Raw genomic sequence first — 23,004 nt, 5'->3', positions numbered from 1 at the left:
GAGGGAACGAGAAATACGTAAGGCCAGTGGTCCACCACGACCTCACACTCTGGTCGGAAAGGAAACGGAATCCTCCGCTGTTTCCCGAGCCTGAACCAAAGAGCAGCTGCCGCGCATGGTGGCTGGGGGCTCTACTCACCAAACAAGTGGACTCCAGGCCTGAGGGAGCTGTGTAGATACCTCGCATTCGAGAAACCGTCTGGTTGTAGTTAATGAACCGCTCGGCATGTATCTGCACGTCTGGGGAATATGGGATCAGGTTCTCCTCCCTGCAAAACATCAGCCAGGACCGGCATTCAAAACTGCAGCAAGGGGGTCGCTTGGCTGCCCTGAGTCCCGGGAGCTTTCCAGGCCACATACCCAGCCTCACATCTTCCTTCAAGGTCTACTTGCATCAGGTAGTTAAAAATGTAGCCGCTGAATGTTAGCAAGGGCTACTAGAAAGAAACCTGTGTAGAGGGTAGATCTGGATTCCAGCCCTGTTCTAAATCTAATGACAGCCAGCCAGTAATTCACACTACAGGAGGAAGTCAGCGACGTTCTAAAACCCGCACGTGGAACCACTAGGCCAATTCCTGCTCTTGGCTTGAGTGCCTCGGTCCACGCTCCTCGGAAAACTCTAGACTCATCCCCCATGCTTCCCAGCTCCAGCCGCCCCACTCCTCAAACTACACTCCCCCTTTCCTCCTGTACAAACACAGATCTGCTCTCTCCCCACACTGCTCAGTTCCCTGCACCCCTAAGTGAACAGAATTCGGAACAGGGGCAAGAAAATGTGCAGAGATGATGACAGGCAATACAAAACTGAATGCTAACGGGGACAAGCTATTGGTTTCCCCATATGACTCAGCCCCATGAGCGCCCCGAGCTCATTCCCTCATGTCCCCCAACCCCACCAGCTGCTGTAGCCAGCGTGACCTCCTCCCTGCCTCTGGCTCGCCAACCACGGTCTCAGCGCACGGGCACGGCTCTCCCCGGCCTGGGAGGTCCTCCCCCAGACAGCCACAGGCAGGCTTCTGACCACCTCCAAGTCTTCACTCCACAGTCACCTTCCCAGAGGCACATTCCCAGGCCACCCTCTCAAGTTACACCCCCTCGTGCCCCCCTCACCCCTCCATAGGCCCCAGTTCCTTCTTAATTTTTTCTCCCTTGCTTATTATTATTTCCCTTACTTATCTTATGTAGTGTCCACTCATCCCCCCACCAGCATGTTAAGCTCCACAAAGGGAGAGGTTTTCGTCAGACTTGTTCCCGCTCTGGCCCCAGCCCGCAGCACAGCAAGATAGCACACAGCAGGCCGAAGACCAAACTTCCAACAGGTCACGTTCCTTAGGGTCAGAGCCTTCGGTACCACCTGTAAGCATCTCACCTGCTTTGTTCTGTCGGGATCTCGGGACGGCGGGGATCCAGCAAGGCCTTAGGAAGGGAAAGAATTGCTCCGGAAGGCAGCCCAACTGCGGAGAAATAAGTGGGGTCATGGGATCGAGCCCATGGACTCCATGGGCTCGACAGGATCAGCGGGGAGGCTGCTTAACATTCTCTCTCCCTCTCCCTTGGCCCCTCTCCCCACCGTCCCCTGTCTTGCACACATGCGCCCTCTCTCCCAAACAAACAAATAAACAAAAAGGAAAGAAATGAGAGCCGAGTCAATCTCTCACAGGTGGCAAAGCTGGACTAACTTTATCTGCTGAAATAAAGCCCTCCTCGCTAGCCTCCTAGTGGTCAAAGAGTGTTGTGCCCGTGATGGGCCTCCAACTCTGTCCTTCAGTATGGCACCCTACGGAGCGGAGCCCCTCCCCTGGTCACTCACTAAGCAAGTGTCGGCTGGTGATGCCCCGCTCTGTGATGGTGGCTTCCATGGCGCTGATGGAGGATGGGAAGATGTAGGACTGCTGGAGGACCTGAGGCAGCTGGGGGCGGTCCAGGGAGCTGAAGGCAGTGGCATTGTATTGCTCGGTGCCCTCGTAGAGCTCCAGCACCGTAAACTCATTGCGCCGGGCCTTGGTGTTCCAGTATTGGTACTACAGAGAGGAGGGGAAGCAGCTGGGGACTTAACTGCTGCTTGGGCTGGAAAGGAGTATGACGCAGGAAGGTACCTTTCCACACACGAGCTACACGTCTAAGAAGGAAAGAAACCACCCAGCACCCCAGTCTTCTTCCCCGCTACCAAGTTTACTAACTTTCAGGGTAGTTTTATCTAGCCTTACCCGAAGTTCACCGTTAAGACAAAGGAGTTCTCAAGATACTTAGAAGTCAGAGTAACAATAGCTAGGGTCTCAGTGCTTATCCCGTGGCAGGCAGGCGTCATTCCAACCCAGACCAGAGGGACACGCTCGTAGCCCTCCTTCACAAGCGGTGCAACACAGAGAGCTCAAGAACCACTTCAAGGTCGCACAGTCGGGAAAGGGAAGGGCTGCCATGAGCCCGAGGCGGTCTAATGCCTGAGCAGAGCCCCCTAACCAGCACCTCAACTGCCATCTGGCCATTTGGATCCTACAGAAACACAAAGCAGCCACCGGTCTCTGGAACAAGAGCCAAGGAAAGGATTGGAGACACAGGTCTTGGCTGGGCTGCGTCCCTGGGACTGACAGCTGTACGTCTGCCGCTCTTACCACCACCCAGTTCTCTGAGTGCACGATGTGGACGGGGCCCTTGGCCTTCCTCTGCAAGGAGGAGTGGATGATGCGCCCGGTGACGCCATCGACGAGGAAGATGCCAATGAAGGTGCGCTCATGGTGGACGTCTGTGCTCTCCGTCACCACGGCCAGCAGGTTGGGGTTCAGGCTCTGGGGAGCAGGACAGAAGAGTTCCTTCAGAGCCACGACAGCCCATCACGAGCTCCAGGAGGCGGACAGGCAGGCCTGGAGCCCGCCGGCTCGGCGGAGGAATCGGGCGTTCTGGCCCGAAGAGCTTGCTATTGGAGCTCATCACCACTGCCCTTGGTTAGAATCCTTGGGTGCCACGTGCCACAGCCGGTGCTCTGCTCACATCACCTCACGGGATCCCACAAACAACCTCGCAATGGAGCTACTGTCATCCACACGCGGTAGGTGAGGAAAGGCTGCAGGTCATAAAGCAACTTGCTCACATCAGAGACACAGTAAGTGGTTAAGTCAAGATATGATTCAATCTGCCCACTCACTGACCTCAGCCCCCGCTCCAGCAGTGCTGTTTCTCCACACTGGGACCCTCCCTACGCCTAAACCGACAGAAAAGTCTCAGTCCTCGTCTCACCTGACCTGCTAGTACACTGCGACACAGGTGATCGCCCCTTCTCAAAACTCTCTCAGGGCGCCTGGGTGGCTCACTGGGTGAAGCGTCTGCCTTCGGCTCAGGTCATGATCCCAGGGTCCTGGGACTGAATCCCACATCGGACTCCCTGCGCAGCGGGGAGTCTGCTTCCCCCTCTGCCTCTGCCTGCCATTCCCCCTGCTTGTGCTCTCTCTCTAATAAGTAAATAAAACCTTTTATAAAAAAAAAAAACACTTTCTCTACCTGGTGTCCAGGACACGTGGCCCCCTGTTTTCCTCTACCCCACTGGCCACTCCTTCTCTGTCTACTCTGCAGGCTCATCTCCCCAGTCTCCTGGACATTGTCTATACTCGCTATGGTCACACCACCCAGGGGTGCTGGCAACAGCCAAGGTTACGTACCCACGCGACACTCTCCCTGAACTCCAGACGCTAACAGGCTGCCATCTCAGCATCTCTTCTTAAAAGTCCCACCTCAAACCTGACACACCCCAAAGGGAATCCTGTCCTGCCCCTGCCTAAAGCCTGTTCCACGCAGGCCTCCCCATGCGTCAGGGTCTTAGACCCAGGACCTCCAACTCCTTCTCTCTCTCCAGCACAGACAAAACATCTCACCCATTAGCATATCCTCCTGGCTCCTGGAATCTGGTCCCTCCTCACCGCCCCCCAAAAAACCCAGGTCAAGCAGCCACCATGTCACCAGGCTTACTGTAACAGCAGGTCTGCCTCCTGTCTCCCTCGATCCTCTGGTCTCCACAGCAGGCTGAGTGAGCCCTTAACCTCAATCGCTTAGGTCACATCCGTGCTCCAAACTTCCCACAGCACTCCAGTTCACCCAGCATCAAGGCCAGAGTGGTGGCCGTGATACGTCCTGCCACCCTCCAACCTCAGCAGCCTCGACCCTCCCTGCTCACCCCATTCCAGTCATACTGTCCCCCTGCCTGCTGTTTCTGGAACACCCCAGGTCCACTCCGGCCTTCCTGTCCAGAAGGTTCTTCCCCTGATACCACGCACTACCCTTCCTCCTTCCTGAGGTGTCACTATCTCAGTGAGACTCTCCTTAACCTCCCTATTTTAAATTGCACCCCCTTCCAATCCCAACTCCCCCCTCCCCGCTTCTCGGCTTTGTTCTTCTATAGAACCAGTCTCCCCTGATACACTGTACATTTATCTATTTATTTTCTTTCTGGCCTCTCCTGAATACAATAACAGCCTCAATTTTGTCTATTTTGTTCACTGATGTATCCCAGAGTCTAAAAGAGTGCCTGACATCCCAACAGCAACACTCCCCCTCAAAAAAAAGTACAGCTTCCCCTCTGTGGTATTCCTTCTAAAACCCCAACCACAGTCTAACCATGAGAAAAACATCAAACAAACCAAAACTGTCTACAAAACACCTGCCTGGTACTCTACGAATCTGTCAAGGTCACAAAAGACTAAACAGGCCAGAGGAGACTTAGAGAAACGTGGCAAGCCCATGGAGCGTGGAGCCCGGGGCTGGGCCTGCGACAGAAAGAGACCTTAGCAGGAAAACTGGTGAAACCCTGAGAAAGTCTGCAGTTTAGTTAACAGTCTTGTACCGATGCTGGTTTCTTAGTTTGCACAGACGCACCACAGTGCTCCAGGGGAACCAGGTAAGGTGCACATGCGAACTCGATGCACCATCTTTGCCGCTTTCCTGTAAATCTAAAATTAGGCCAAAATGAAAAGAAGCTTATTGAAAAAAATCTAAACTGAAAAGTGTGTGTGATGAATACAAATCCAAAAAGCCCTACTCTAACCACTACTTTTTTCAACATAGAAAAGCACAAGTACTCTTAGTAAATTTTAACTCGTAAAGGTAAAATTACATAAGGGATATACTTTTTCTAGTACGAGTCAGGTGTACTTTTGAATTTGTATCACCTTGGCTGTTCTGAATAAGTCAAACTGACTGCAGCCACAGGGAAGGGATCCATCACTAAGGATTTCAAATCAAGAGCGCTAATAATGTTACCTACGCGGCTGGCACTGTTCTAACCGCATTATGTGTTATCATTAATCTTCAAAACAATCGTACGACGAAGGTGCTCTTATCCCCATTATATTCTTAAACACAGATATTCGGGAAGCGTCCGCAAATTACCCGTGATGAGCAGCTAGTGTGGGGCGGAGCCAAGTCTGTACCTGGCTGACCTGGCTGTTCCAGCCGGGCCAGGCTGGCAGCCTGCGGCACTGCCCCACGCCCGTCAGCTGCCTTGGCCGTGCTACCCGGCTCTATCACATCTCCTCCAACTCAGCAAAGGGTGTCACTAATGACCAGGTGTCACTACGAGGACTGCCTTCTCTCCCAACAGTTTTGCAGCCCACTAGCCACCCCTCTGTCTCCCTCCTTCACCACTAACTAGTGTCGGATCACAGAGATGGAGTTTCCAATGGATCAACGAAGGCATAACCCCAGAAAGTTCTATCAGCACTATCACTAACAGTAAGAGCTAACAGCTCCTGGGCAGCAGCTGTATGCCAGGTACTATGCTACGCACGAGTGTCATGTGATCACCACGACAACCCTACGAGAAGGACACATTATACTCTTTTGACAGACAATAAATTAAGGCTCAAAGGAATGAAATGACTCACTCAAATGAGATGACTCACCAAATGAAATGACTCACCAAATCCTAGAGCCAGAATGCAAACCCCTGCCCTTCTGCTTGGCATCCGACTGCAGAGCCATACCTTATAGAGCACGCTGCGGTCCCCCATCACGCGGCCCTGGGAATGAACGTGCTCACTGCTGCGCTTCCCCTTCACCGTGACGATGCGCTGCACTTCCGGGGGAATCGTCAGCTCCCAACTGAGCTCAGTGGTAAGATCCTAGGGCAAGGCCAAGAGAGCCAGCACTTATAATCTGGAAGGTACACTTAGACCTGTGATAGCTGTAGCCGGATACACCCCACACTCCTTGATTTGGGGCCTTCGTGCCCAAAGAAACAGAGATCAGAGCTCCGAGGAAAACAGCAATGAGGATCTGGTTCGTGCAGATGTTCTGGAACTCTGTTGGATTAGGCAAGATACTAAAGCTAGTAAGAAAAGAGAGGAACGTTCAGCGGTATCTCATTGTTTATCTGAGTAGGAAATACCCAAGGAAAGTTTACTTACTACTAATAGCTACGATTCCTGTATCCGAGGCCAGCAGTAAATTACTAGTAAGGACTTTGAAACGTTATGGGAAATGTTCTTTGTAGTCAGAGAAAACCAATTCACAAAGTTTTACGATTAAATACGTATTTATTTGTTTGAGAGAGCGCGAGCACGCAAGCACACGAGCTGGAGGGGCAGAGGGAGAGGGAGAAAGAATCCCAAGCAGACACTACGCACGGAGCACGGAGGCCGATGCGGGGCTCAACCTCACAGCCCTGAGATCATGACCCGAGCCCAAACCACGAATCGGACATTTAACGAACGGACAGAGCCACCCAGGCGCCCCATGGTTAAATACGGTATTATCCATCCGTATCCTGCGTGTACGTGGAGCTTTGTGTCTTTTGTCTCCCCTTGGCCACTGTTTCTTCCCGTGTCCTCAGGACTCCAGCGATCATGACACCCACGAGCTTGCTCCCCTCTATCCACAAAGAGCCATCTCTTTCAAGGTCCCCTTTTAACAACTTGAGGGGACAATTTTTTTTTTTTTTACCCACAAGGGTAAAGAACATGTTTTCTGAGGAGACCACTTCCCATGCTGTTTCTGTAAAGATCAACTGTTACAAAATGTCAAGAAAAGACACTGCATTTTAAAGACAACAACACCTAAAACTTAGATGGCCTTTGCCATGTGCCAGGCATTGCTTCGTGTGAGTTACACGTATGAACTCCCTGACTCCTCATGACAACCTTACGGAGTAGGTCCTCTATCACCTTATTTTATAGGCAAGACAACAGAGGGCCAGAGAAGTCATGGGCCCAAGGTCCCAAAGTTAATAAGTGAAGGGTTTGGCTTCACACTCAGGCAGCTGGGTCCACGCTCCCAAGCTCTAGGCCGCACTGCCTCTCAACAGGCCCTGTGGGACAGGATGCAGGGCCTCTGGTGAGCACACGCCACAGATCCCTCCTGTCCGCACGCCTGCTAACGACACCAAGGCCAGCTCCCGGTGAAGCTCAGAGCTGGCCCTTAGGGCCCGTGCCTACCACTGTCTGCTAGTGCTGGACTCAAGTACATCAGCATTAGAGCAAATCAATCCCATTTCTAAAAACAAGATTCAAAGCACACATTCTATCAAGAGTGGATCGATAACGTCATCTTCATACAGAAAGTACAACTCATTACTCATCCTCCATTCCCACCTCCCACCCTCTCATGAACAGACAACATCCCTTCTCTCTGCTATAGAAAAGGAACATGGAACAAAAACTCCGAGGGGGCGGGGCCGGGGAGGGGGGCGGCGCCTGGGTGGCTCAGTTGGTTAAGCAGCTGGCTCTTGATTTCAGCTCAGGTCATGATCTCAGGGTCCTGGGATCGAGCCCCACATCGGGCTCCATGCTTAGCAAGGAGTCTGCTTAAGGATTCTCTCCTTCTCCTTCTCCCTCTCCCTCTGCCCCTCCCACCACTCATGCACTCTCTCTTTCCCTCTCTCCGAAATAAATAAACCTTAAAAAAAAAAAAAAAAACCTCCATGGGGGCCGAAACTTCATCTATTGGGCACTGCTCTTTTCATAGCACCTAGCACCTTGCCTGCCACGTAGTAGCTGCTCAATATGAAAAGGACTATGAATCAGACATTAGGACTAACGCTGATCCACGTTTACAACAGAATGAATAGTATAATCCACTTCTTAGCCAAACAGCCAAGCAACACGTATACCCCTCCCATGGAAGGTCCTGCCAGGAGGGGCCTTCCCTACCTTTCGAAGTCGATATCCACATAGCCGTCCCTGTTCTGCATCCACCAAATAGAAGAAGATGGAAGGGGCGAGCTCATGTAGCTGTCGCAAGACATTCCGAGTGGCTGGGAACGCCGTGACCTTGAAAACCCCAGGGAGCCCGAGGAAAGAGTTAAAGGAAAAGGATGCTCTGTGCACAGTTTCTCAAGATTTATTACTGTTCGCCATCAAAACGCCTTAAGGATAAAAGTCAATCTTAAAAGAATTAAAGTCCACTGAACCCAAATGGCCTTAAATCTACTTTTGCTAAGAGCCTCAGTTTCCGCAGGCGCAGCAAGAGCCATCGGGTGCTCAGAGATGCCCTCCAAGCCCACACACGTGCTGACTGCACAGAGCTCCAGCTCTGGCCGCAAGCTGCCGTGGGACCACCATCCCCGCACCCGACCCCCCCAGGTGCTCTCCAGCCACTCTCAAGTCTCGTACCTTATACTCATCATCGATCAACAGCAGCACCTTGGCATAGTCTTGATCCATGATGGGGAGAAGCAAAGACTGCAAGATGGGGCGCTTCAGCACTGGGGGAGCCACCTGACTCCACTTCCCGAAGATGGGATTGAAGACATACAAAGAACTCATTCCCGTCTCCTGAGAGGGACAAGCAAACTGTCAGACTCCAGCAGCAGGAAAAGGACGCAAGTGCTAAGGGTCAATCTGGAAGCTGGGACTTCAGCTCAACTCGGACACATTCCCTGGACCCCTCTGTGCCGATTCCCTATTTGTGCACAAAGTTTTGCCTGAAGGTGAACCGAGGCTAACGTGTCAGAAGGGAAACAGCTGAACTGCCCCTGTGGCTCCAAAGCTACCCGAGTACTGGACACGCTGAGGAACAAACAAAACGGTCACGTACCGACTCAGTAACCCCGGGCAGCCATTCCAGCAGTGCCTACCAAGCCCAGAAAGTACCCTTTCTCTTGTTTAAAGATTTTATTTTTATTATTTATTTAATAGAGAGAGAAAGAGAGAAAACATGAGCAGGGGGGAGGGGTAGAGGGAGAAGCAGACTCTCCACTGAGCAGAGAGCCTGATGTGGGGCTCGATCCCAGGCGCTCCCCACCCTTTTTTTTTATTAAAGATTTTATTTTTATTATTTGAGAGAGAGTGAGCAAGTAAGAGAGCACAAGCAGAGGGAGGGGCAAAGGGAGAGGGAGAGAAAGTGTCCCTTTCTAATAACACTAGAGTGAATCCACAAAAATCCAGCTAATTCTGGGAGGCAGAAATAAATAGCTTTGTGTCCTGCTCTCCCTTGCCTAAAGAGAAAGCAGCCGCTCAGCTGCTAAGAGCAGCCTGTGTTTGGAAGGAGGAGGGCTGTCTCATTCCAGGTCTGGTGACATCACACCCCCTCCAGAGACAACCCCCAGCGGTCCCAGATGCTTCCTCCACTCAGACAAACAGCTGGAACAAACAGAGCTCTAACCCCTGAACACCTGTCCCTAGCTCTCCCAGAATTCCAAAGGCCCAGGAGAAATTCAACTGACAAAAATACTGAAAAGCCACACCCACTCTGGCTCAAATCCGAGGAGGACAGCCTCACCTTGTCCTTTACCAGGAGGGTGCACTGTGGGGGGTGGGGGAAATGTGCAGTCGTCCTCTGGACCATCAGTTTGAAGGAGGAGTCTGGCTTGACATTGGGGAGATACTGTTTCCACAGGATGGTGCCAGAGCTGCTCTCAATGCCAAAAAGCTGCAAGATAAACAAATAACTGACTCACTACTAGAAAGACAAACCGAAGAACTGATTCTGTCCTTGGAAATTAGAACCAGCGCTATCCCCTACCAAAGGCTTTTTGCTTCCCACTCACGGAACCTCCGAAGGTTCAGTACCCGGGGCTTAAAACCCTCTCACCTTGCCCGAGGCTGTCACCATCACCATCATCTTCTGGAGGTTAAATTCATCTCTGGCTAGGGTGTCAATGTTGATCTCATTCTTAATCTGACTTCGGGGCTTCCGAGCGTCATAAAACATCTTCCAGAGGTGGGAAGTCCACGCCTGCAGCAGGATGAGCTGGGACGAGAGGCGCTTCAGGAACATCCCCAGCAAGCCATCTGGTGTCAAGGAGAAGGTAACACCACTGAGGCTCACCCCTCATCAGACTAGGTGTTTCCAGCAAGGGGCTTTTCTAATGAGGGGTCTTTCCCCCTCCTGTGGAGCACTCAAGCCATCCACACGCCAGGCTGCAAGCCCAAAGGGCAGCCCTTTATCTGAAGCTACCACTCTCACACTCGGGTATAGCCATGCAGGAACTTCCAAAACCTATTTTCCTGCCTCACAGGACTCCCATTTGCTGGCATCTTGGAAGAGGAGACCAGGTCAGGGATCAGCTATGCAGGACGTGGCCATGCTAAGCATGTCTCCACCACAGCCCACATCCAGAATGGCCAGAGGAAGGTTTCTGGGTGCCACGACAAAACCAGAAGAGGGGAGTGTGGGGGTGAAGGATGCAGAGCTAAGTGTGCCATGGACAGGCATTTCCCTTACTGACTGCTCTCCTCCCACGCTGTCTGCTATTAAACCTACACCCGACAGACTTACTTGCCACCAACCCCCATGGCTATCGTTCACCCTTGACCCTGTCAATGAGGACACCACCCTCCAGTCTCCCCCACAGGGTCAACGTGGCCACCAGAGCAGGGCGGCATGAGTAAAGAGCATGGTGTCTGCAGTCCGATACTAGCTGGGTGACCCAGAAATGTACATAACCTCTGGCCTCTGGTTCCTCATGTGTAAAGTCGCATATAGTCTGAAGACCACGTGACCGACACACAGGACCTCACACCACACGGGGTCCATGGTGAGTGCTCACTAAAAAGTCGTGCCTTTGCGTATCCTACTTCCCAGCAACGTCAGCTCAAGGAAGAGAAGTGAGGGGCAAACAGGCCAGGTCACAGGCACAGCGGTCCATGCACACACGGTATGTACCGCATTGATGCAGCGCAGGAAAAACAAAGAGTTAACCCAAAGCTAGCCACGTGGGCAGGCAACAAGCAACAAGGCAACAGGAAGCAGATTTTACCTTGAATTGCTGGATCCGGGCAGCAGAAATAAACGGTAAAGTCAAATTAATCCTCGGCTCAAGAAAACCCGCAATGCCTTACCAGGGTGCCTGGCCCAGAGGAGGCCCTCAGCAAATATGGCTGCAGAGCGAGGTGAAGGGATGGGAGGAAGAGGCGGGAGGCAGGACCGACCAGCGTGGAGGGAACCGAGTCCATCCTGGGGCCTGGGACTGGCAAGCGCCAGAGGGCACCGCCGGTTACCACAACAACCCCGTCAACCCAGTCACAGCTCTCCACAAAGACACGGCTGGTGCCTGGGGGACAAGGTGTGACACGGTGCCTGGCAGATCTGAGGAACTGAGGCAATGGTAGCTATGACTCTACTAAGTTAAGACTCTTTTTCCTCAGGATCTTTCCACAGAGGGGTTCCCAAGTGGCTCCTTTCAGAGAAGAGAATGGTTACCTAAACCACATGGCCACGAAGGCACTGGAAACTGGCCGCAGAGCGAGCTGCACACGCACAGGCAAAATGACTGCGCCCAGGAAGCCGGGGCAATTCCGTGAGCCAGCACCTCTTGCAGTCTAAGTACCAGACCCATTCCCAGAGCAGCACCCCCTAGCCGCGGCGCCGTCCCAGCGTCCTCCGCGCATACCTGCCTTCTTGCCGAATTCTCCTTCCAGCTCGGCCTGCGCGCCTGTCAGGGGCAGATCCACCATCTCCAGGCACACCACCTCCGCCAGCGACTCCTCCCGGCCCCACAGCACCACCTTCCCTGCTACAGAAACCCTGGTTACGAAAGCCACGCCTGCCTCCCCCAGCGCCTAAAGGCTCTTCTCCATGGCTCAGGGATTCCAGACGCTCTCATGTCAGGCAGAAAAGCAGCAGAGCAGGGGGCGGCACTTAACACGTCAAGTAAGAGAAGTTCCAGATCCCACCCTAGAACGCTAAGGCATTATTCAAAAGTACATGACATACGGCTCTAAAAAACATTCAGGCTACACTCCATTGGGCTCTTTCCCAAAAGCCAATCCACGGCCCCCAAAATATAGTCTGATGAGAAATCTGGGCCGGCTTTTAAAAAAAACACAACGGGCTGAATGAGATCTGCTCACCCAGCTGCTGCAGGAAAAGTAGCAGGTGATCCTCCGTCTGTACCAAGGCCCGGTAGCCCACCGAGTCGTCCTTCTTCAAGAACACCTGGATGTAGAGCTGTAAGCAGAGCCCGAACCAGCGCAGTCAGCCCGAATCCAAAGGCCTCTGAGCACCGGACCCCCAGATTCAAGGCATCAGGAGTTGTTAAAGGCCCAGGACATGGGGTGTTCGCTAAGCAACACACCTTCCTACCTAGACCCTGAGAAGGTAATGTGAATGCGTGAGAGCCAGCTCAGTGGCTCGAGGCTGCAGCTCAGACCCCTCCAAGGGGGAACCTGAGTGCTTCCTGGGCACCGCGTCATTCCTCGTGCTCCAGTCACTCCCCCCAGAGAGAGAAGAACGCCAAGGTGAGAGCTTCCACCTTGGAGATGAAGAAGCCACAGCCCAGAGAGGCCGAAGAATGCCCTAAACGTGCATAGTGGCCAAACAGGCGATGACCGGAAGTGCAGGCTGGGGCAAAGGTGACGTCTTAGGGGCTCTGTGACTCTGGACAGGGTCCTGGATCTCACAAGGCCCAGGAGATTTGTAGAACGAGAGCAGTAATAAGCACTTCACAAGGCTGGTGAGAGAGCTAAATCGATTAGGGCGTAAAGAAAAGCCTCAGCACAGTGCCCAGCAGGCTCCCCACTCAGCATAAAGAATACCTGCTTCGACTGCTATTCACAGGGACTGAGAACACGTCAGCTACTCAGGAAGACCTAGATCCCATGTCCGGAGAGCCCTAACCCAGGACCCAAGGCTCTGACCTGGCCCGGAGGAAAGGGAGGCCTGTGCTGAGAAGCCCCCGGGACGGAGCCTGAAGACAAAGGCTCTGACTCACCCGCTCTGGCTGAGTGCCATTCTGTTCCAGACTGAAGGTGATGGTGGTGTCAAGCAGCCGCCGACCAGTCTCCACTAAGTACAGATTAATGGTGTAGGTCTGGTTGAAGCAAGTCAGTGAGTCCTACGGGTATGGACGGCAGGGGTCAATAGAGAGATCCCCCAAAGCCAAGCCCCCCCAGAGGAAATCCAACAATTGGGGTTAACTACCCTAGAGAAGAACGAGGCCAAGAGAGGAAATGTACACAAAGGAAAATAAAAGAAAAAAAGAAAGCTAAATCCCAAGGCAGACACGATGTATCTGAGTAAGTAACCAGGATAAGAGCCACGATAGTTGTTTCAGAAGGAAGTCGATTCGGTGCAGCAGACTGCCCCAAGAGAGGCAAGACCCCACAAGGAAATCACGAAGCTCTTCAGAGAGCTCAGGAGATGGAAGACACGGCAGAAGCACGCCACCCCGGGGCCACGCTCTGCTCCAGCGCCACCACACAGGTCACCACTCGGCAATACCAGCCAGGGGCCCGGAAGACACAGGCAAACAGAGCCAGAGGAAAACGTGGTTAAGAACAGATTGTAGGGATTCTACTTCAAGTTTCCCAACTACAAGGGATCCAGACGAGCATGATTTACAGAATGCAGCAAACCCCGTGTGAGGCGGAGGGCCCCGGGAGACGCACTCCCAGCCTCCCTGGAGGCCTAGGTCTGGCACACTGCCCAATGCCACACCGCACCTGAGCACTGGGCTTCTCTGGAAAGCTTCCTAGTGACCCGTCTTCAGAGCTGCTAGGTTTCTGCTAGAGAAAAGAGAAGGACAGAAGAGAACATTGAACCCACAGGGTCACTCCTCAGTCACCGAAACGAAGCTCTGTGTCATCTTAGCACCTGGGAGAAGACAAACGTCACTGCTCAATCCTGCTCACAGAGCCTGTGTAGCTCTTAACAGCCGCAGGTGTAAGTGGGGTTGTGCTATTAGGGTTCCACTCACGGGGACAAGGGGGGTGCTGAAAGTTCTATAGAACAAGGGAGAACTTGGGGTGCCTGGGTGGCTCAGTCGTTAAGCGTCTGCCTTCGGCTCAGGGCGTGACCCCGGAGTCCTGGGATCGAGCCCCACATCAGGCTCCTCCGCTGGGAGCCTGCTTCTTCCTCTCCCACTCCCCCTGCCTGTGTTCCCTCTCTCGCTAGCTGTCAAATAAATAAATAAAATCTTTACAAAAAAAAAAAAAAAAAGAACAAAGGAGAACTTACTTCTCAATAGCTTCCTGCCCCCTGGGTTCAAACTGCCCCGACTTTTGGTTCTCAGGGCTCCTGGGAGACATAAGGAAGGAGAACCCCCAAGTGCTGGTACTCTCGATACTCACCATTTCACTGCGACAGGTCACGACTGCAGCCACCGTCTTCTCCCCAGTGGTGGCAAAGCTCACTAGGGCAGCCTGGGAATAAAGCAAAGTGTCAGTCCCTAAATGGGGGCTATACCACCCAGCGGCCTTACAGAGGAGCATCTCTACAGGGAGGTCCCTGGCCTTGGAGCTGAAAGTGCTCCTGACTTTAAAGCACTGCAGCCAGGGCACCCGAGAACAGAGGGAGGCCCCAGCTGCATCTACAGCTGAAAACAGGCCTTTCCCCTACCTCCAACACAGACCCATGCCAGCCCTAGATCTCACACTGTTCGTAGTATCTACAGGGAAGCTCGAATTAACATTCCCCACTCTCCGGACTCAGAAGGCGGTGCCAGTTTTACTCTAAAGATCCTCTGTAACTCTCAGAAGAAAAAGTATTCCGTTTCTGCTCTAAAGCGAACCCATCTCAAACCACACTCTGCCCGGATCCGGAGCAAACATCTACAGATCAGAGGCAGGGCTTTCTAGTAGCACGTCCCGACTAGATCCTCCCGAAGCCTAGCACCACACTGCCCGCGGCTACCTGCGGGAAGTTTTTGAGGAGACTCAGGACTCCGTGATGGTAGTGTAGCAGAGCATAGTGGCTTGGGGACAGCTGCAGGAAGAACTGGGCCCGAGAAGGATCCACTGGGTTGGGCTGCGTGGGCAGGACCCGGGGCTGGAAACCACTTGCAAATTCTAAATCAAGCGACTGAAGAGTAAGAAGAAAGAGGATTAGGGCTACAAGCAGGCAAGTCACTGATTCCCTGATCCATCCCAGGCCTCCTCCCTCGGTCCCACTTTGCCAATGAAAGTAACTAGGCCACGGCATGTGGCTCCAGAAGCTCGCACTCAGGCTCCCTAAAGAGGGGACCACTTCCCCTTACACCAGTTCAGCCAGAAGCCTAACCTTCTCCCATCAACTGCCAAGGCTCAGGCAGGAAGCAGTGTCACTGGGAGAAAGACATTAAGCAGCAAAGGCAAAGCCTCGGGCCAGGGAGCAGCAGCACTACCTCTCACCTGCAGTGGGATCTGTCTCAACTCCCACTCTGTCTCCAGGGCCAACGTCTGGAGGGACCGTGAGCTCGGGTCAGGGCACACCAGGACGGCCTCATCCACCACACCACAGGCTCCGGTGAGGCTCTGAAGCCAGGGGGTTGACACCCTGACCTACAGGAAAGACATCATAGCAGGAAGTTTGTGAGAATTTTTACGTTTTCCTCTCTGTTCATCAGCAAGGTCACCACCAATCTCACAGGGGCTAAGCTCAAAAGTTCTTCATGGCTGATTCCAAAGGACTTCTTCCCATCCCTCCCAACTTCTCGAGAGCTCCAAAACTGGAGAAAATCAGGATTTTCTTTCTGGTCACTGGAAAAATATACCAGGTCATCTTTAAGACCTGATATTTCAGATAAGCATTTCTCTACCTTATTTGTCGTCCGTGGTTTCCTACCACTATTTTACAGTATTACCTCCTAAGAAATTCATAGGCAATGAAAAAAATCTACATAATGTCCTAGCCAATTCAGGAGAGCACCGTGAGGGAATGTGAGGACTTTAAACAAACGCTCGATGAGGAGAAAGCAGCTCCAAGTGACCAGAATCAGGGACCATGAATGGCTTTTGCATCTGCCCAGCCATGTTCCCTGGTCCCCGATGCAAAGAAGGGCTCCATCTATCTCCCTCCACAATCCGCAAGGTTCCGCAAGGTTCCGCAAGCCAGGCACCTGGCCATACCTGCTGAACAATCTCTCCGTCTTCCACGTTAAACCTGACGATATTCACGTGGCTGAAGGGAACAACTCCAAGGGCCCACACCACCCCAGACCCGTAGGAGTACATCATCTGGTAATGGATGCTGTCACTAAGAGAGAGAAGAAAAATCAAGGAGCAACAGCTTCAGCCGCAGGACAGGCCCACCCTCAGGGGTCCTCTACCATCAGCCAGGTCCTTGGCCAGAGGTCACAACCTAGCAGTCCCCAAGTAGGATTTGTTTGACTCCCAGTTTTGTTTTTTTTAAATAGTCATCAACATTTTTTTTTAAAAATTTTATTTATTTATTGGACAGAGATAGAGACAGCCAGCGAGAGAGGGAACACAAGCAGGGAGAGTGGGAGAGGAAGAAGCAGACTCATAGTGGAGGAGCCTGATGTGGGGCTCGATCCCAGATCGCCGGGATCACGCCCTGAGCTGAAGGCAGGCGCCCAACCGCTGTGCCACCCAGGCACCCCTAGTCATCAACATTTAAAACTGAGACTTCAACATGTACAAATCGATTTCTTGGGGAACCTGGGTAGCTCAGTGGTTAAGTGTCTTTGGCTCAGGTCATGATCCGAGGGTCCTGGGAGGAAACCCTGCATCGGACTCCCTCTCAGTGCAGTCTGCTTCTCCCTCTCTCCCTGCTCATGCTCTCTCTCACTTGCTCACTCTCTCTGTCTCAAATAAATAAATAAAAATCTTTAAAAATCAGATTTCTAACTTTTCTTTAAAAGTAGGAGTGGCACCGCTAGGCACACCTACAGGGCGCCAATAGGCTAAGTAAGGCTGCCCCCTGGAGGTAAGCCAGGTACACTGCAGCTGCCAGCAATCCCCACTGGGCCTGCTTCGCTCTATGCCACGCACTTGGCCACATTCAAATTTGAGTTTTACACCCTGAAAATGGTCACAGGTCTGAGCAAATCTTTTCCTTTCCTCCCTCCCTCCTGATCCTTCCCAGCTTCAATGCTTTCCATGACTAGGACCTCTGGAAACCATCTCAAACCTCACTCAGTCCCTACCCTTGGCTCTTGAGTTCTTCTGATTCATAACATGAACGAAAGGCTCAGTCTGACTTGAATGAGAAGTCAAAAAGCCCAGAGTGCTAGGACTGTGAGCAAGGAGCCTCTCCCCCTGCTGGACTGTCTCTAGTGCCCAGTTTGAGAATTTTCTCCTCACTACAAAGGAAATGCTGGAAGAAGCACCGCCTTTGAGTGCAAGCCTACATCTAGGGAGCCCAATACACGATGCCAACATAAGTGCAGCCTGAGTCAGAACGAACACTTCAACCCTCAGCGAGAAACAGGAGCTTGCGGAGAGCAGGACGAGGCAGCCATCACCCAGTGGGAAGGTGGCCTTACCTTTCGGGGAGATGTTCCACCCACTTCAGGTGCCCACTGGAGAGATGATGCAGGGCAAGAGTGGTCTTCTTCAGGACCGCGATGTACCTCACTGACCCCTGCAGGCCTACCAGCCCAAGTGCCTGGAAACTGAGCACAGGTACACGGGTGAGCGCTGCCCAGCGCCTCCAGGGTCTCAGACTAGAGCAGACAATCTGGAACACCACCACTGTAGCTTGCTAGGTAAGAAAATAGGCCTTGGGGTCAAACACATCAGGATCCTAATACCGGCTCTGCTTCTGGTGAGCTGACTTGGAGGCTGTGCTTTCAACCGCTCGGCTCTACTGCCTCCCTAAAGCCCCATGAACCTCCTCAGGGTTGTTCCCTCCTTCCCCGAGGATTTCCAAGCAAGCCGGCCATCCCTCTACCATGGCATCCTCCACCCCGTACTGTCATTACAGGCTACGTGCCTGCCTCACCCAGCTGACCGTGTGTTTCTTGACAATAGAAACCTTCTCACAGTCGCACAGGCGTTCCCACTGCCTGGGGGCACACCAAGTGTTAACCATGCAGATTACTATCAGAAGAGATGTACGCCACTGCAAACGACCCCGTCATTGAAACAACCCCACCAAAGATGTAGCAGCAACCCGGGCTGTTCTCTCAACATATAATTAAAACACTGAAAGGTTTACATTACAATTCCTATAGCTAGGACATTACAGAGTTCTCACGTCACGGTAAGACTAGCAGCAGCATTCAAGTGCAAGGATAAATGCTGCACCTAGCAGAGCTCTGCTCCTAACAGGTGCTCAATAAACACTGGCAGAGTAACCATGTGTTCTGTGACCTCAACTCATCAAAACGCAGGATGTTTGATGTTCTTTGGCTCTTCAGTGGCCCGTGAGGAAAAATGTCAAAAGACCCTGAATTGCTGTCCATGCAGACCTGTGTTCCAGCAAAGCCTCGAGCCAAAAGCCTAGAAGAAATACAGCTTCTTGCCCTTTACCTGCCACTGTCCAAGGTAATCTCCCAGTTCAGGCCCCCAATGTTAGTCTCCCAGGAACGCATGATCCGGCCTCCATTGGACACAGTGATTGCATCTGGAAAAGAAAAGACCGTGGTGAAGTCATCTCCCCAGCTGGGGCTCTGTGGCCTCCTCTGATGGTCTGAGAGCAACGGCTGCACTTCTGAGGTATGGGTACAAATAGAAGTGAATTGGGATACCTGGTCTTTCCTTTTGGGAACACCCCTTCTCCTTTTCCTAACAGACCCCGTACGGAGGAAGGAACAGAGGAATGGGGAGATGGAGCCAACACCACGATAGAGACCAAGCAGGACTCTGCTTACCCTGTCCGTAGAGCAGCATGGCATCCACAGCCCCTTCTGCCGTGCCCTTGTCAACATGGCGCCACACTGAAAGGAGAGTCAGACGCTACTATAAACTGGAGAGAGGCATCCAAGAAGACAGATAGGAGAGAATGGAAGAGGTCTTTGTTTGCACAGTTGTATCTAATTTTATTTCAAGGGAGAGAAGGATTATAGCTAACTGGCAATGATCCCCTCACACTCACTGGGTAATGAGGGGAGGAAGGTTTGAGAGGAGCCTCTCCTGTCCCAATCTGAAGTCTCACTTCCCATACCCTCTACCGCCCTAAACATATAAATGAATGACAAAACTAACTGAATCTCTACGATTCACAAGAAAAATCATGATCGTAAATTATATTTCCATAATGTTAGTGCCTAAAAACATCCATAAAAGCAGCATAAGTAATTTAAGGGGGGCATCCAAACCTTTACTGCAGAGGAGAAATAGAAATAGAAAAATATTTTGAAATAACATCTTAACCTAAGAACTCTCAGGACTCAGGCTGACGGGATAAACTAAAAAGGCCAGTTATAGGAAAACAGTTAATATTCAAAGACAACACAACCGAAAAACAAGAATCAGAATCCAGTAAGAGATGCATCTTTCGGCCAACCTGTCCCTAACATGGCAAGCAGCCAGAAAGACTACACAAGCCACAGGCCATTCTGGATTCACTATGGTCAGCCATTCCATCCCAAGCTAACTGGCCTACATAGGTCACTCACAGATCTCCCCGGTCCGAGAATTTAATGCTGCAATCACATTCTTCTCAGTGGCCACAACCAACTTCTTGGATCCAGGGGAAAATTCCAAGGAAGCAAACTTGAGCTTCCCAACATACTGCTGTCTCCTGAGGAAGAGAGGACGGGGAAATGTGAGGGGTGAAAACCATCACTGCACAAAATGTTGTGGGAAAAGACCATTGCGCCAACACGTAAGGTTGTCACCATCACACCTATCTTAGGACATGTGAGGAATGGCCGTTAATAAGGAGATCTGACCAAAAGCAAGATTTCTATGCAAAGTCATCAGAAGCCAAGGGAACAAGAAGAGAGAATACACTCTAAGAGATAAGCAGCACAAGTCTTACTTCTTTTTTTTAAGATTTTATTATTTATTATTAAGAGAGAGAGAGAGAGCTAGCAGGGGAGGGGGAGAGGGACAAGCAGACTCCACGCTGAGCAGGGAGCACGTCACAGGGCTCGATCCCAGGACCCGGAGATCATGACCTGAGCCAAAGGCAGACGCTTAACCGACGGAGCCACCCAGGTGCCCCCCATAAGGCTTACTTCTAAATGCAAGCACATACTATCTCAAGTGCCACCCATGAACACCTGGACTAAATCTGGAACAAACATTAGTCCTCTCTGTATTCATTAATAACGGGACTAGATACTCCTATTACACGAGGGATGAGACACAAAGCCTGTTGTCCACAAGCATCCACTTCGACTTGCCCTTCGATTTTCACTGACCCCTGGAGAAAAAAATCATGCAAACTTTCCAACAAAACTGGGTTGGGGGACGCCTGGGTGGCGCAGTCGTTGGGCGGCTGCCTTCGGCTCAGGGCATGATCCTGGCGTTCCGGGATCGAGTCCCACATCGGGCTCCTCCGCTGGGAGCCTGCTTCTTCCTCTCCCACTCCCCCTGCTTGTGTTCCCTCTCTCGCTGGCTGTCTCTCTGTCACATAAATAAATAAAATCTTTAAAAAAAAAAAAAACTGGGTTGGGCTTCTGTTTCTACAGAAACAGACTGGATCAGGCTTCTGTTTTTTACAGCCTTTTCGAGCCCACTCCCATGTTCAGGATCCATTTGACTCATTACTCATACTTTCCTTGGAATGTATCCCATCACTTTCAACACCTTTCTCTAAGCATAAAGGGAATATAACTAGCTTTGCATGGCACACTACCAAGTACACAGGAGGTATCTGCACACTATTAAGGAAAAAGTATGTGCATCTCTGGCACACTGAACACACGTGGTATTTACACGAAATTTCTCTTGCGATGTTGTCTGGTTTGTTTAAAAAAAAAAGGAAAGAAACTAAGCAGAGAGTAGAAAGACAGGCTTATATGACATTTGACAGTTTCTATCTGTATTTTCACATACTTAATTCTCACTATATCCATTTAACATTCTGTGAGCTGCACAGAACAAACATTACTACTTTATTTTATAAGTAAAATTTATTACTCTCATTTTACAGATAAGTAAACTAAGGTCTGTTGGGGTCAAGTAATTATGGTCAGAAATAAAACACAAGACTGAGACCCTCTCATTCTAATTCCCATGCTCCCTTTTAAAATATCATTATCTTTTATCTGGACTGTAAAAGTAATGCCTGCTCAGGGCGCTTAGGTGGCTCAGTCAATTAAGCGCCCAACTCTTGATTTCGGCTCAGGTCATGACCCCAGGGTCGTGAGATCAAGCCCTGTGTCATTGAGCATGGAGCCTGCTTAGGATTCTTTCTCTCTCTCCATCTCCCTTTGCCCCTTCCCCGCTCGTGCTCTTTCTCTCAAAAAAAAAAAAAAAAAAAAAAAAGAGGAAGAATTAAAGTAACGCCTGCTCATTGTAGAAAATATGAAAAATACATAAAGGTATTTTTTAAAATTTAAAATGCCTAAATACCACCACCATAAACTTTTTAATGTTTCAAGATATTTCCTTCTGTTTACTTTTCTATTTGTAAATTATATATGCCCAGTATCTGCTAAGTTGGAATCATACCACATATGCATATAGGCTGTATGTGTATAATATACACCTTACATTGTGAGCATTTGCCCACATCACTGAAAATGACTTATGTTGCATTTACCACACTGTCTTATATCACAGACATATACATCTGCCCCACTAGACTGAGCTCCTTCTTATCTATCCATAGCACCTAGAACAATTGTTGGCCTATTACAGGCAAGCAACAAATACATGAATCAATGTATCTGATACAGAAAAGACTTCACAGAGGAGGAGGTATCTGAGCTAGGCTCTGAACAATAAACTATTCCCTGCAGAGTAATAACAATGGGTAACACTTACTAATTGCACTCAATGAGCCAGGCATTGTGCTAACTTAAAAGAACGATCTCATTCATCCTTACCACTATTGCAGGTAATAATGAACTATTAATAAACCCATTTTACAGATTAAAAAAAAAAACCTTGGCTCGGAGCAGTTAAGTCACTTTCCCAAGTCACACATCCCTTAAGTGCTAAAATTTACTCTCTAACAAAAGTACACCTTAATTGCAGGGCCTTAAGGAAGGGGAGGGGAGGGAGAGAAGACTGAGTGAGTGAATGATTAAATGGCATCTCTATGAATGGCACCTCCAGCTGATGTGAGACTTGCTGGCCGTGTTCTGAGCCCAGGGCCCAGTTGGGCTGAAAGGAGAAAGGGCACTCAGTTTAGGACTCGGAGGCAGACCCAAGCCCCTGTACACATACCCAAGAGATGCCAATTCGAGGAAGAATGAGAGTTCACCAAGGGGCTGTTGACCCCCGACACCCAGTCGATCAGAAACCTGACAGTCACAGAAACAGGGCCTGACGGGGAGGAAGGAAAAGTGACCTCTGACCAGAACCCCAAAGCATGCTGGAATGTCAGGGCCCGCTGCACGAACCTGCAACCTGTCACACAGAGACTGGCTTGGAAGCGCCCCTGACGCTCCGTTTAATGCTCTCTTGTGGCCATCTCAAAACTCTTTAACTTTTGAACGCGGGGTCCCACATTTTCATTTTGCACTGGGCCCCACAAGTTCTGCAGCCAGTCCTGCTGCCTCTAACCCCGTCCTCCCTTTAGCAGACACAAGGCTGGTGCTGAAAAAATAGCCATACGTTTCCCGAACAGGACCCACACGCACGCACCAATCAAACTTGCCCACTTGGTCTTCGTAGACTGCGGCCACAAGGACAAGCAGGGCAGCCCGGAGCCAGAAGCAGAGAGCCGCCTCCGCCGTCGCCATGATGGGAGCCTGGGACAGCCCGCCGCTGGCCCGTCATGCATCCGGCCGCAGGCTCCGCC

At 51.2% G+C, this 23,004-nt stretch overlaps 1 protein-coding gene across 3 annotated transcripts in view; it reads right to left on the bottom strand.

Annotated features, from left to right (window-relative positions):
- Positions 1-23,004, bottom strand: part of EMC1 (ER membrane protein complex subunit 1) — a 24,423-nt gene extending 1,419 nt beyond the window's left edge. Inside the window, exons 1-22 of one of the 3 annotated variants that reach the window (XM_045781989.2) lie at positions 22,848-23,004; positions 19,703-19,827; positions 18,956-19,021; positions 18,615-18,708; positions 17,627-17,755; positions 16,248-16,374; positions 15,531-15,680; positions 15,055-15,222; positions 14,493-14,564; positions 13,866-13,928; positions 13,136-13,258; positions 12,276-12,372; positions 11,816-11,938; positions 10,015-10,214; positions 9,703-9,852; positions 8,595-8,756; positions 8,133-8,252; positions 5,970-6,107; positions 2,613-2,786; positions 1,811-2,021; positions 1,370-1,454; positions 140-269 (exon numbers count right to left, since the gene is read on the bottom strand). In XM_045781989.2, coding sequence (XP_045637945.1) covers positions 140-269; positions 1,370-1,454; positions 1,811-2,021; positions 2,613-2,786; positions 5,970-6,107; positions 8,133-8,252; positions 8,595-8,756; positions 9,703-9,852; positions 10,015-10,214; positions 11,816-11,938; positions 12,276-12,372; positions 13,136-13,258; positions 13,866-13,928; positions 14,493-14,564; positions 15,055-15,222; positions 15,531-15,680; positions 16,248-16,374; positions 17,627-17,755; positions 18,615-18,708; positions 18,956-19,021; positions 19,703-19,827; positions 22,848-22,945 — 2,805 coding nt within the window. In that variant the 5' untranslated portion in view covers positions 22,946-23,004. The remainder of the gene's footprint in view (positions 1-139; positions 270-1,369; positions 1,455-1,810; positions 2,022-2,612; positions 2,787-5,969; positions 6,108-8,132; positions 8,253-8,594; positions 8,757-9,702; positions 9,853-10,014; positions 10,215-11,815; positions 11,939-12,275; positions 12,373-13,135; positions 13,259-13,865; positions 13,929-14,492; positions 14,565-15,054; positions 15,223-15,530; positions 15,681-16,247; positions 16,375-17,626; positions 17,756-18,614; positions 18,709-18,955; positions 19,022-19,702; positions 19,828-22,847) is intronic. The other 2 variants (XM_045781991.2, XM_045781990.2) reach the window with 2 other exon arrangements.

Source organism: Ursus americanus, chromosome 33 (assembly GCF_024610735.1).
Source record: "Ursus americanus isolate L20-20 chromosome 33, mUrsAme1.1.p, whole genome shotgun sequence".
NCBI lineage: Eukaryota > Metazoa > Chordata > Mammalia > Carnivora > Ursidae > Ursus > Ursus americanus.
This window is presented reverse-complemented; position numbering and strand designations above follow the sequence as displayed.